General features: G+C 40.2%; 1 protein-coding gene across 1 annotated transcript; it reads left to right on the forward strand.

Moving 5' to 3' along the window:
* The first annotated feature begins 215 nt into the window (after positions 1–215).
* LOC148426675 (delta-type opioid receptor-like) lies at positions 216–8,431 on the forward strand. The gene is made up of 3 exons (XM_088411382.1): positions 216–531; positions 1,806–2,161; positions 3,172–8,431. Exons 1-3 carry the CDS (start codon positions 281–283, stop codon positions 3,699–3,701), a joined length of 1,137 nt encoding a protein of 378 aa, XP_088267508.1. The 5' UTR covers positions 216–280; the 3' UTR covers positions 3,702–8,431.
* The last annotated feature ends 6,619 nt before the right edge of the window (positions 8,432–15,050 follow it).

Raw genomic sequence — 15,050 nt, forward strand, 5'->3', positions numbered from 1 at the left:
CTGCATACTGTGTAAACATTCTGTACGCCATCCACAGAGTAAATACTATAGTCTAAAAAGAATCGTAAAGGGAGGGAGGGGTGAGTGAGGGATGAGAGAGAGAGAGAGAGAGAGAGAGAGAGAGAGAGAGAGAGAGAGAGAGAGAGAGAGAGAGAGAGAGTACCACGCGCTGTGACAATCGCAGTCTCAGTTGCCTACCGTCAGCACCGTCTACTAACGATCTCCCATTGACTTAAAAAAAAAAAAAACGCTACAAATCTTTGTTTTTGTTTTATTAACGATGGAGTTCCCCACTTTCCCTCCGGGTGACATGTACGTGTCGTTCCCACCCTTCAACGCCACCTTCCCCGACTCCCCGAGAGGCGTCCCGGCCAACTGGACCAACTGGACCAGCGCGACCAACGGTACCAGTGCGCCCGCGGGTCGCGACACCGCAAGGGTCGTCATCGCCGTGTGCATCACGGCCCTCTACTCGCTCATCTGCGTGGTGGGACTGCTGGGCAACGTCCTCGTCATGTACGGCGTGGTCAGGTAAGAGCAACGCCGAGCAACCGTATCATTATCAATAATAATAACAATACTGACGCTGTAAATACTCGGCTCATAGCCAAATGATGAGCTGAATCAATTCATATGGTGTGTTAATTACTGTATTTGAAAGCCTATAACTATTACGATACTTTAATCTACTTTATGTTCTTGAGGTGAAACACACACACACACACACACATAATGTGCACACATGCTTGTAATATCTATTCATTTTGCACCGAAGTGTTTGTTTTTGAACATTTGCATTATTATCAATATCAGCAATTGCTGTTTGTAACTATGTTCCTGTGGCTTCACTATAATTGAATTAAAAGCAAGTGGATTATTTTTTCCACGATTAAATGAAATTATTTGTAACCTGTACTTATTATGGTATTGCTGGACTGCTAAAATATTGCATAGCCTTTTTTTAATTGATATGGGTACTACGGGTACTAATAATACAATAGAAATACTAACACTTAGAACTAATAACTTATTAAATAACTTGATGATGATGATTTTTATCATTTGTACAGCATTTTTCTAAACACAATTTCCCAAAAACCGGATGATCACAGAAGTGCTAATGATGTTTTCATTTTTCTTGTGTTAGTGCTATATTAGTGCTACACTAACACATACCTCATACAGTTAATACTCACAAGCAGGGAGGGTACAAGGGAGTGCGATTTCCAGCTGAGCCTTGCACTAAAACGTCCTCACGGCACCTTTTTTTTTTCTTCGTGAGCGATGTATTTGTCGAATCGATGTATGTATTTGCACAGCTAACGCATCAATCACTCTGATGACTGATTGTATTGATTAGTCAGGAATTGAAGCTGATATGCATGAAGCAGTTTGATTAAAAGTGCCACAAAGAAAGAGGCTGCCGCAGGCTGCAAAAAAAAAAAAAAAAAAAGAAGCAATCATGGTCCAATCGACACATGCGAGAGGAGAAGTGAAGGCTTTCTGTGCAGGAGTCATTTTATACAAGTGCAGTTTAATGGAGGTTACAGGCATTGTGGCAGAACAGAAGGCTCTCATGCAGTCGTAACACCATCACAGCTTCGTGCATCTAAAAAGCTTTTATTATCCTGGGTAAAACTGCGTATCATTGGCTTGAGAGAGGAAATGAGGCTAAAATCCATATAGTAGTTTGGTTTCTAACCTCGTTATGATTTAATGGCAATCGGGAGCCGACCGCAGCAGACATAACAAAACGCTGCCGACGTTGCTGCTCGGCGCGCTCACGGTGCTTCGCCCCTCGCCAGGTACACCAAGATGAAGACGGCCACCAACATCTACATCTTCAATCTGGCCCTGGCCGACGCCCTGGCCACCAGCACCTTGCCCTTCCAGAGCGCCAATTATCTCATGAGCACGTGGCCCTTCGGGCAGCTGCTGTGCAAATTGGTCATCGCCATCGACTACTACAACATGTTCACCAGCATCTTCACACTCACCATGATGAGCGTGGACCGCTACGTGGCCGTCTGCCATCCTGTCAAGGCCCTCGACTTCCGCACGCCAGCCAAGGCCAAGATCATCAACATCTGCATCTGGATTCTCTCGTCGGTCATTGCGGTGCCTGTGATGATCATGGCCGTTAGCAAGGCGACAAAAAAAGGTGAGGAGCTACAAATGGCTACCAGTCGGGATAAAAGTTGCTAAAATAAAGGCCTATACCACTTCGCAAAGGAGACGCTATGACAAAATTCGGCAATTTGTTGAATTACTTTATCCTCATGTGCGTTGTCATTGGTGGATTTTCGCGCAGACGAGCCAGAAATAAGACAGACGATTCTCCCACAATCTATTCTCTGGAGTTGCTAAATAAAATGCACCTAGAAATACCACAGCGCTCTGTTTTGTCTTTTGGTTTTTCTTTGCATTGGTTAGGGGGTACTTGGGTGAAAAAAAACATTTCATCATTGAAAAAAAGTACGCTTCATGTTCCAGTTAATGTGCTCTTAATTCGAAGCTAAACATCTTCGATTGCGGTCACGTGAAATTAGATTCGCAAAATGGGCTTGTATAGCACTTTTCTAACTTCCCGAGGCATGCCGCCCCAAAATAAGGCTTTGCCATCATCTTGCGGCATCTAAGTTCCAAGAAGCTGTCTCAAAGAAATTTCATTTGGTCAAAATCTTGTTGCATTTATATGGGATATTTCAAAGTGGCTGCACATGCTGTTTCATTGCTCGCTACCTTACAATATTTGATGTCAGGACCTTCGGGACCAATCTACCTCATTCACATCATTTTGAAGACCCTGAAACTCTGTTGTTCACTAGCGCAATAAGATTCATTTGGCCCGAGTGTCAACGAAACTTGAGTTTCGAAAATCAGTGCATTCATTATCCAAGGTTCAAAACTTGGCATATTAAAACACCTTTATATGATTGTAGGGTACTGTAAACTACTTCTACTCAAGTAAAGGATGTGTGTACTTTTGCCACCTTGAGATGTAGTCAGCTTAGTTGTACAAAGCCGCCTCTTTTTCCAGCAGTAGGTGCTTGTGTTGAATCGAGGGAGTAATGAGACCATAGAAGAGAACTCATTGAGCTGGGTTATTAAAATTGAATTTGCCTAGCCACATGAGCCTCCATTCAAGTGTTGTCGTTTTTATCTCCACAGGCAACATCGACTGCAGAATAATATTTCCCAAACCGGAATGGTACTGGGACATGGTGACGAAAATTTGTGTGTTCATCTTCGCTTTCCTGGTGCCCGTGCTTGTCATCACCGTCTGCTATGGTCTGATGATCCTGCGGCTCAAGAGCGTCCGTCTCCTCTCTGGGTCCAAAGAGAAGGACAGGAACCTGAGGCGCATCACTCGGATGGTCCTGGTGGTGGTGGCAGCCTTCATCATTTGCTGGACTCCCATACACATCTTCATCATCGTCAAGACCATGGTGAACATCGACCACAAGAACCTGCTGGTGATGGCCAGCTGGCATCTGTGCATTGCCCTGGGCTACACCAACAGCAGCCTCAACCCGGTCCTGTACGCCTTCCTGGATGAGAACTTCAAAAGATGCTTCAGGGATTTCTGTCTGCCCTATCGCACACGTGCGGAGCAGCACAGCTTCTCTCGCGGTCGCAACAGCACCAGGGAGCCCGTGTCCGTTTGCGCCCCGGCCACTAGAGAGAGACCGCCTGCGTGACTAGGCGTGGACCGAGTAGGGATCCAGGAGGACCTCCAGACCGAAATCACACAGTTCTCCACCACGGGAGTGTGAATGTTGGTGTTAGTTCCACTCCTGGCAGTTTTAGGTCAAGCTCACGCCCGAGACTTCAGGCGAAGGATTCCTCTCGAGGAGACTCAATGCTTGTCTTTCAAAATCCTGAAAACAATTTCAGAACGTTAAAAAAAAAAAATCCCATCGTGTGCCTGTATATTCTAAACTGGTGGATATTAATGTACAGACAGATGAGTGACAAGATAAAGGGGGGAACGGGCAGTCTTTTTAAAAGGCTTTTAGGAATGCCACTTACATAAAATTGGAAACTTTATCCAAAAATATGTATATAGAAATACAAAGTCACGGATACAATTCATTTGTAGTTCAAAGGTAACTCAAAAGAAAGAAAATAATATAAAAAAATACCAGAAATTTCCAACCAAACAATATATGTACAGTATATATTGTATACAACATATAAAAAAAACTCCAGACATTTTTAGCCCTGCAGTTTTGAATGTGATGCAGTTTATTATTTTTTACTATTGCACTTCTAGCTGTCAATACATTTACCTAGTCTCGTCACATCTGACCAATGAAATTACTGAACATCTCACGGTGGCCCAAGGAAACTATCCGAGCCCGCTCTCCTGCTGAATAGTGATCGTATTTGCGGCACACACACTAGACAATAGCTGACTGCTTGTGATGGAGAGAGCGAAAGACAGAAAAACGCGGAAGCGTGTGGCTGTGTGTTTAGCAATTGAGAGGAAAATCAAGCACCTTTTATTGTGTTCAACGAGCACAGCACAGGCACATGCAAAAAATACAGACATCTCTGCGAGTGCGACACCGGGCTGAGCTAATGTTACTTTTGTGAATACAGGAGGAAAGATCTGGGGTGCTGTTCAACTATAATTGCGCTTGGCATTGTTTTGAGGGTAAAAAAAAACAAAAAAAAACCACATTAAATAGTGTTTAAGGTACGTAAATATTTTTTTTTTAAATCCAATGACAACAATTTTTTCCCCAAATATCCCATTTAATAATGTGAAGATTCGCGGCTATTAATACGGAGTAGCCAATATATATACACATGTTTTTAGGGCTATATTTAGACATTTAGACTTGTAATCAGGTGTTTTGTAGTCCGTAATTTATGGGATGAATCAATTCAATGGCTGCATCATTCATGAAGAAGATAAAACGATGTTTTCTGGCTTCACTAATTGTGGCCGAAGATAGCATTGAAATGGTTAAAATGGTTCCTGCCTTATTTCAGACAGTAGCCTCAACTCAAATTTACTTTCATCCAAAAACGTTTGCCATCCTGGTAAGCCACACCCACTTTTTTGAGCAAAAAAAAAAAAAAAAGTGGTCTTAAAAGCCTCACATCGACAACTGACGAACCGTCCACTCAAAATTATTTATCATTAAGTGTTTATTAGTTGGCATCGCTTTTCTGACGTCATGTCCGCTTTTGGCTTCGAAATGTGCTCAAGGCGACTGTGGCCAGACTCATTTGCTTATTCCTTATGTTAATGTTTTGGTAATTCCAACAGAAATAGATTGAATCAGACAAAAACCAAATAGTATTGCTTAATTTATTATAAAACAGAGCAGCTGAAAGAAAAAATGGTCTGAACTGCAAGGCAATATCTTTTGGCTGAGAATATATTTGTGTTATCTATCCATTTTTTTGTCGAGCTTGTCCTCATTAGGTCATGGGTGAGCTAATCCATTGCAGTAGTTTGTGCGATAGATACCAACTTTCAACAAATTTAATCATACTCCCGACGCTCTCTCTAGAGTGATTTTTTTCTCCGCAGCATTATCAGCTTGATGTATTTTGGGCTCAAATCCCAAATGCAAAATCACAACAGTCTAAGTGTGTAAACAGAACAAAAACATCACTTTTTTCCAGAAGAGTCTGGCTTTTGCTTTTATTCGTCACCTTAGCTGAACAATGTCCACGAATTCAGACACATTCAAAATTCACTACACACTCCAAGCAGTGTTTGGACAGCTATGGGTTTTTGAAACTTTTCCAAATTTGTCTCCACGCCATCGTTTTATTGGGCGCCGCATTGCTGAGTGACAGCTCTATGTGTGCTTGAAGATGTCCGTGCCATATTGGGAGAGAAGCGCAGCTCAGTGTAAACACTCTGCAGTGATGGGCTTGTCTCGCACTACAGTACATTGATCGAAAAGGCGCAGAGGTCTGCTTATCCAATTTAGTCACGGTGGACTTGTTAAATGTTTGGGTGATGAAGACCAGAGGTGAACATGACAGCAGCGCGGCCTTGACAAATCATCACCAGACAATTTATGTGTTTTATGGAAATGCATTTAAATGACCTTCTGTTCAGCGCATATGTAAATATCTCCGATGACAGCCCTCTCCACCGCTACAGACGGTGCGACAGGGCAGGCGATCCGAGCATACAGACATTGGTCCATGTTGCCTACACAACCGTCAACTCCTGTTGAGAAAAAAAAAGTGAATCCTTTTTTTGCTACTGTAGTCCTTTTCGCCTGGATTGGAGGAACTACAAGCATGTTCACCACTCATCGGAACATTGGAACAAACAGCTTCTACAATTTTGTGAAGACACAAGCATGTGAGACATCAAACTCCTCCGACTGTGTCTTTGTGGACATTGATTTGAGCATCTGCCACAGTTTGGAGGTTGGGGTTTTGAATCTGGACTACATAGAGTTTGCACATCCTGTTCTACAGGATTAGATTTAATGTGAGAGTAAATAGTTGTATGTCTATATGTGCGCTATGATTGGCTAGAAACAACTCCGGGGTTATCACTCAAAGATGGCTGGGACGGGTTCAACAAAGACAAAGATGACAAAAACATGAGCGTAGTAAATGATTGTACAACCCAAACATGGCGACTCTTTGCCGTTCCAATTGAAATAATTCTAAATTAAGATCTAGATTAAGCTCCTGTAAGACACCACCTTTTCAACGTGCGTATATAATGACATCATGACATATTTACATCACCAGAGTATACGCAAATCTTGGCACCTTGGCTATTTCGATTGAACTTTTAAAATAACACTCTTTCGAATTGGCGAAAGAAAAACGCTGCTCCTGCGATTCCAAAGGAAATTCTTTTTTTTCATTCTGAGCATATGTGCAGCATTTTTATTCCCACGTCATTCAAATTCGTTCTGAACATGGCTTCATTTAATCCTGCCTAATAAAGGCTAAGCGCTACGGAAAATGGATGGCTGTAACTTTTATCCATACAATGTATATTGAGTGCACCATGCAGAAGGAGAAACACCATAATGAGTCTTTACTGCTTAAAAGGGAGATTTCAATAACATGAACACGCTAATGCGTTTCGGGAAATTGCCTACAAATTGCTGTAAATGTATTCCTGTGAGACGGAGATGGTAAAATGGGACACAATCACAGATGAGGGGCACACTCGCGGTCAATGTTAAACACCAAACCTTAAATTCAGCGCCTCCCCAATCACCAGAAGAAGACACCGCCAAAACACCTGTAGAAACGATTGCCGCTCCCGGCATATCTACCGTTGACTGGTTGTCTCCACTGCCCCGCGGTTGGGTTGCACGCTTTTCTCTACATATAGCTTCCAGTGAAGCAGGACGCTTTGAAAGGGAAAGCGGAAGACAGCTCACTCAGTGACCTCAAACGGGCTTAGAGGAAAGTCATTAGCAAATCAAGGAGAGGCTTCCGATTCACATTAGGTCTGATGGGAGACAGGCTTGTCCACTGAAGGATGACTGGACATTTTAAACCGGGAGGATTTTCTTTTCAAAATACACATTTTGTGTGAAAACATGGAACTGCTGCCAAAAGTGGAATCTGTATTCCGTGTGTAAATACAATAACATCAAGTTCTGTTAGAAGGGGATGCTAGAATGTATTCGGTTGCAATGTGATATAGAGCTGTTGTATTGGTGCACTATAGTCAGCATATTTACATGTTATAATGATGAATTTTCAAACGTAGATGACAGATTTTCTTTCCATATTTAGTGTGATCCTAATACTCCTCCAAGCGTCCTGAAAACAGTTTTGTGTCATTATGAACGGCTTTGTAAAACGATTGCGCACCATGTTTTGCCGATAAAGCACCGAAAAAGCGCACTTCATTTATCATCATGAATTTTTATTCAGTCATCTAAGGAGAAGTTCAATGTTTTTCTGCCCTCAATGCTTTTAGCTAAATGACAAGGTGAGCCGTAATGCCTTAATCAGCATTGGATTTTGTTCTTTTAGAATATGTAATGGATCCCGACTGTATATACTAAAATCATGACCTAGTGTGGTGGCGGCATTTTCTTTTAATGTTATTAAAGAAACTATCTCATGCAGAGTTGCATTTACACATTTAAAACGCTTAATTTTCAAAAAATTACAGTACTTGCCACATTAGTCAATTTCAATCACCTGCTAGTTGTTTTGGATCAGGCTGTTTTGTATAATAAGAAACAACACAGGAAGTATGTCAAATTATCCCGAGGAGTGGCTTGGTCCGATTTTTGACCAAATTTAGATTCTTTTGGATACTATATAACAATTCTTTTATTCAAAATACTTATAGTCACAGTGAAGAGATGGGAGTTAGAATCACACAAAGTATATTTTTCTTTCTATGAGGAGCCTTAGTAGAAAATCATTGAGAATCACACGCACGCACACACGAACACCTACACACACACACACACACATATATATATATATATATATACATATATATATATATATATATATATATATATATATATATATATATATATATATATATATATATATATATATATATATATATATATATATATATATATATATATATATATATATATATGAGTGTGTGTATGAACCTTGACCTACATACACAGTGGAAGCCAACCATGAGAAAAGGTTTTTTAAAGTTGATAAATTGCAAGTTGTTTTCTTTGTACCCCCTTTTAGAAGTGGCAAGACGAGACCTTCAAAACAACTGTCAAAAGACTTGAAAACAAGTGCTGCCAGTCTGTCAATTTTATCAGTTAATCACAAAAAAATTATCTAATTTTTAAAACCTATTTTCTATGAATTTATTGGGTAAATATTTACTTGATTGAAATGTTTAAATTAGCGTAATTCTTTTTAATGATTTTGTTTGAAAAACTGTTGAAATAGCTTTCGGTTGATTCTTTGTTGTGATTGTTTAAAATAAAACTGTTACACAAAACTATCAAATCTGAGTCATCGTTACAGTCATTTTTTTTTCTCATAGTCTTATGAGAAGCAATTTTAGAAAGGTCATGAGCAGGTTGTTTTGCTCTGAAATTGTACGCAAAATATGCAACACTAAAAAAACGTGTTTGCACAACTTTTTTGTATATTCAATGAGCCACCTGTTAGCTATTTTATAAAGTTTTATAAAACAACCATCTTTCTCTGAGCTGGTGTGGCAGGACAAAGATACCACACGTTGATGTGCTAGTGTACGTCTTGACTCTTTGCATGCCATCACAAATCTCATACAACACTGTCCAAATCAGCAAAGACAAAGCCAACAGGTTCAAAGCATCGAAGGTCCATTGCAACATGCCTACTGGGTGAGAGACATGGTCCTAATGCCCGCCAATCTTACACACACGCGCACACACACACACACACACACGCACACACACACACACACACACACACACACACACACACATATGTGCGTTTTATACACAGGTTCCTGCTGCCTACCAACAGCTGGCGATCTGTGGCAGCGCAAGAAGATTTCCTTGATTCATTAACATCAAAAGAGAGTATGAATGTCACTAACCCAGTGAAAGCACAACATGTAATTTGTCATGGAGGTCAATAAGATCCAATGTTTTCTATTTTCAAAGTCTGTAAATACATCCTGTACTTGTCTTATGGTTCAGAAGATGCATGTTCATTTATGTACTTGAGATGATCTGTTGTTTTTGCACGATCAAGAGGAGGAAAGTGATTTGTTTTTGTTTTTTTAATTTGATGACTGATCTTGACTCATAACCAACCAGGGTTCCCATGGTAATAGCTAATAAAGGAAGATGTGTGTGTGTCACGTGACTCTTGCTGGGAATCTTATCTGTTTTGCACAGGCACTCATTAAATAGGGATTGCAAATGTATGGAAGATATCAGATGGTATTAATCACGCATTTAACACGCCAATCATCCCTCCAAATGGACTTGAATCTTTACTGCTCACACGGTGGAGAGTTAAAATCTCAACCAATTGGATGACTGATAATGCCTTTACTGATGGAATAATTGGAACGTACCGCTCACCTGGATGACTTTCGGGCTCTTGTGGATGTTTAAATGACAATCATTTAAACATGTCGTGAATGAAGGCCTCTCGCACAAAAAAAAGAAAGCTGCTCAGCAACACGTCACAATAGTCCATGCACGCAGAGGAGAAGGCTAAATGTTAATATGAGGCTGGGAAGAAGAGCGAGCCATCTCAGCCGCCACAAAAGGAAACATTAGTGAATCATGTCTATAATGAAATATACATGGCCCTGTCTATGTTCAGTAAATGCTCAAAAGGGAACATTAGTGATCATGTCTATGATGAAATATACATGGTCCTGTCTATGTTCGGTAAAAGCTAAAAGACCAGAAATACCACCAAATTCATCAGTGGAAAACAAACATGTAGCACTCTTATGTTGTGTGTATTACTTTTCAAGATGTATCCATAATAATGTTATCTACAGAGCTTCGTTTTTCAATTTTAAATAAATACATAAATAAATACACCCTTACACCAATATGCTACATACAACTCTCTTGCACCAGCGACAAAATCATCTGCTGTCCCGATCGACATTGTATATCAAAATGCGGAGGGTAACGACGTTCAAAATGAGCGTTTTCTCTCGCTTTCTGGTTATTCATCTTAGTCAACTCCTGTTCTTGCCCTGTGCGCTGATTTGCCAAACAGAGCGATCAAATGTCACAAAGGTTTGATGCAAATCTCCCCAATAAAAAAATAAAAATAAAAATAACACTCCATCATCAGCTTTACGATGGTGTTTTATTACAGACCTCAGACGGCTCATCCTGACGCCCGGACTCTTCCCAACGTCCAATGTCAGCCTTTACTCTGCACTCACTACTCTTGCAAGTCTCTTCTTCCTATTGTGCACATGTTTGAGGAGGGGGGAATAAGTCAATGAAGCGAATTAATTTGAGGTTAGCTATTACCTATTACCTATTACTATTACTACCTATATCAGGTAGCTATTAGCTAGTATAAGCGCAAGCCTCCCACGTGTGCTGCACCATGCACGCTTCTGATTTGTAAATTACATCAAAAAGGGGCCGAGGGGGGGGGTTATGATGGCAATTAATACACAGTACAGCACAAAGTGAGAAGGAAGGGAGACTCCAACATTTACTTTTGTAGAAAGATGTATATATTGTATAATAATTTAAAATACGTTTACATAACAAACAAATAAAACAATGTTTTGTGTATTCGTTTTTTTACGTTGAAATTATAAGCAAAAAATACAAATAATAATAATTAGAGGAGTCGTTGGGAAGCTGAAAAAGCTCATTTTTCCAAGAGCCACAAGAGCCGGTTCGCTAAAAAGATGAATTTCCCATCACCGGTATGTCTTTTGATTTATAGCCCCACTTGGCCCACCTGCAACATGGCAATGAATTTGCCCCTCTCTCGAATGTCTCTAGGACGGAAGCTTTCTCTCTGATTGAGTATTGAACATATAGTAGAAAAGCCCACGTGCATGCATACTGCACATCAATGACACACACATAATGAAATGCTTTTATAGTCGAACCCAGACTGCACTTGTGCACTGATGCTAATTAAAACGAGAGCATTCTTGCTGATGCGTTCACAAAAGCTTTGTGTGGATTCATTTGTCAGCATCAAAAGCTCACTCAATCCAACAGATGTGAATGACTTATAAATGATTTTCTGCTCTTTATCTGCAAAGTTAGAGACACCAGCGTGTGATCTACAGTACATGAGCTTCTTGGGAAGACAAACTGATGAAACATCTTTTTGTGCAGACGATTAGAGCAAAGCAAAATCAGTTGAGTGAGAATTCCAATTCAGAAGCAAGTTGAAATAGTAATAATGCAGAGTTTTCTACTAATGGATGAGGCCTGCTGTTTTGTGCATCTGCCTGACGCTTTACATTAAAGCAGAGAAGCAAATCGCTCGACTTTCGCCGGGCGCGAACGCTAGCGGAATCCCCGCTGGCTCAAAGCTTCAAACTGGGTGCGATTTGCCAGCTGGAAGGATGCAAACTGGCTTCTTTTACACAACCCAGTCAGCCTTTAGCTTCTGGCCTGCAATGGATGTTTACAACTTTGCTGCAGGTTATCCATGTCACAAGTGAATGCGAGTAAATAATCACAGAGTCGATACACAAAGAAGAGCTGGTGTAACCACAGGAAGAATAAATTAAAACGTCTTATGACAAACACTATACTTGAGCACTACGGTCGTGTAGCATGAAATCAGCACACAAGTCCCTCTCACAAAACTGCACAGCTGCCGGTCATTCGCCGAGGGACTTCATGACAAGCCCCTCCGTCCACTGCACAAGCCTCTCGATATAACAAGGCAATCTTACAGTAATTACAAGTGCGGTCCGCAGGCGATCGGGCGCAAGCGACTCAATAAGCGGAGACTCGTAAGATATTCATTTGCTAATAATGCCTCATTTGGGTTCCTGTGCATACACTGACACAAGTGTGTGCTGGCAGCCTACGCTCTTCTCCGCACACACCATGGAAACAGGCATGCGCTCAAGAGATTTACCACAATGTGTGTCACGAATACACCAAAACTAAATCTTGGGCGGCAGGTAACTTGATATGTTTAAATATTTTACAAGTGCCGAAAACAACCCGTTAGATCAGTGGTCCCCAACCACCGGTCCGCGGGCCGGTACCGGTCCGTGGATCAACTGGTACCGGGCCGCGTGGGCTGCACCCGAAATAATGTTTTGGAGATGATTTAGTTTAACAGTTCATACGTTTGTGCTTGATTTTTGTTTTTTTGGCGCCGCCTCTGGCCGCTGTTGATATTACATACATAGTGAGGAGGAGGATGTGGTTTTTAGAGCAGCCAGCACCAACCCCCCTGGGAATTGGAGCTGGGAATTGATTGGCAGGTGGAACTAGACATTGACACAGTGGACCAGAGAAATAGACAGCTAAGAATAAAACTCAAACTCAAACCTGGAAAATGAAATGAAAACAAAAAACAACACAAACCCAAGACGTGAAAGAAATGAAAAATACAACACCCTAAACGTAACAATATTACAATCGCAATAGCTGAAAAGCGATCAACGGCCTTTGCTTTAGCGTGTGATTTTTACAAGAGTGCTAAGATTACAGTATATCCTCTGCTAATAAAACACGTGGCTATGTCAGGCGGACCTTCAAACCCTGAATCACAGATGCAGCGGAAACGTCAGGACTGGCAGAACATTGCGTAATCAAAGTGATGGGAAGGATGGCACGCAACTCTTCTGTGTTGGGAATTACAATATGTGATGTATCTTCTTGAATATAGGAGCGTGAATCTTAACCTTATATTTGATGCGCCTCAAAAGTCGGTGATTGAATTTTTATTTTGAAAATCCGTAGAACACTTGTTCAGGATGCGTACCAAGGTAAGGTCCTCAACATCACAGGAAACATCTCAAGAGTTTTGTCGATGCATATTCCCCTTTAACCAGAAGTCTGAGTAGTGAGAGATGTTTATGGACATTTTTGAAATTGCTTGTTTCCGGGTGTAATAAAGTTTTTGAACAATCCTCTTTTAGTTACTTGATGAAACAAGGCCCTGCTGAGGGCTAAGGCAAAAATGGAAGGAGTGCAATCAAGGGGCTGAAGTGGGCATGATGGTGGAGAAAAATATAAGCATAAAAAAAAAAGATGGATCCAGGCACGCAGGCGAAGAACAGAAGGATGAATTTTAAAATCTTTATTACACAATGTGTACGATTTGCAAACAAACAGGTCTCCAAAACTTTTCAGATGCATCTAATGCATTGTAATTTTCCATGGTCCCATGGTCAGGCTAGCAAACAGTATTTCATATTCACTGTATGTCTTACATATTTTGTTTTGCTTGCTCCCTGCTATATATTTTCTAGAACTGTCAATTTAATGGATGAATTGACCACTAATTGGTTATCACATTAATCACTAACTAATTTCATAATCAGCTGCTGAATTTAGAACCATTATTTAACTTCAAATTGCCCAAATCCTCCAATTTTGACCTCTCAATCGTAAATATTCGGATATCTGTAGTCCTTTGTGAAAGTAGGCTGATTGTCTTTTGTTTTTATACAATTATTTCCTTTTGGTTTTGGAATCCCTCTTCTGTGGTCTCACTTGATTAGTTTTTAATCACTAAACATGTCCAAAGAAACACAAATAATTGGCAAATGAACTGAAAAAAAATGTTTCGACATGGATATAATTTTTTTGGTTTGTTTGATTAATCGATAGAATATTCGGAAGAATAATTATTTCTGAAAATATTTGATTGTGACAGCCCTACTTGTTACATTCAATTTCTATGGTTTATCATTTATAAACACTGCAACAGGTTTTCATTGGTCTTAACAGTGAAAACAAAAAATGTTGCATCGATGGTTCAACCTTGCTCACGTTTTTTGAATCTGTCTCAAGCAATTTTGCATTTTACCATAACATAATTGGTGTTTACTATTTGTAATCACGAAACAATGCTAAATAAACAATCACTTCTTCAACCATCAAAAAAAATCATTTTGTTAGCACTTTAATGACAAATACAGTTTCATTAGCTTATTTGATCATTTGAATATTCAATAGAATAATTAATAGATAGAACTAAAACGATTCTACAATGACTGCCCTAATATTTTCTCTGCAATTGTTTCTCTGCAACCCTAACCCTCAACACTTGGTCAGTGGATAATAAATGATCATTTTCCTGAAGGCAATGTTACATTTGACATACAGTAATAATAATGAAAATAACAATGATAATATTAATCACATAAGGAAGCCCAGCGCTGAGAAATATACTTCATTTATCATAATTACTCCCTTGGAGATTGTGGCAGTCGTGCCTGACTTCATAAATATAGCTGCATATATTTGAGGGCTCTGACAGGCCATAGTTCATCTCAAACATTACCACCCAAGTTGCATAGCAACTGCAATGACACAAGAACAATACAAAAAGTATCGGTGATGATACGCACGATGAAAAACGGTACCAACAGTTTTGTCTGTGCCGTATGTACAAGGAACCTACTG

This window comes from Hippichthys cyanospilos, chromosome 3 (assembly GCF_059441005.1).
Source record: "Hippichthys cyanospilos isolate Australia breed blue-spotted pipefish chromosome 3, RoL_Hcya_1.0, whole genome shotgun sequence".
Taxonomy (NCBI): domain Eukaryota; kingdom Metazoa; phylum Chordata; class Actinopteri; order Syngnathiformes; family Syngnathidae; genus Hippichthys; species Hippichthys cyanospilos.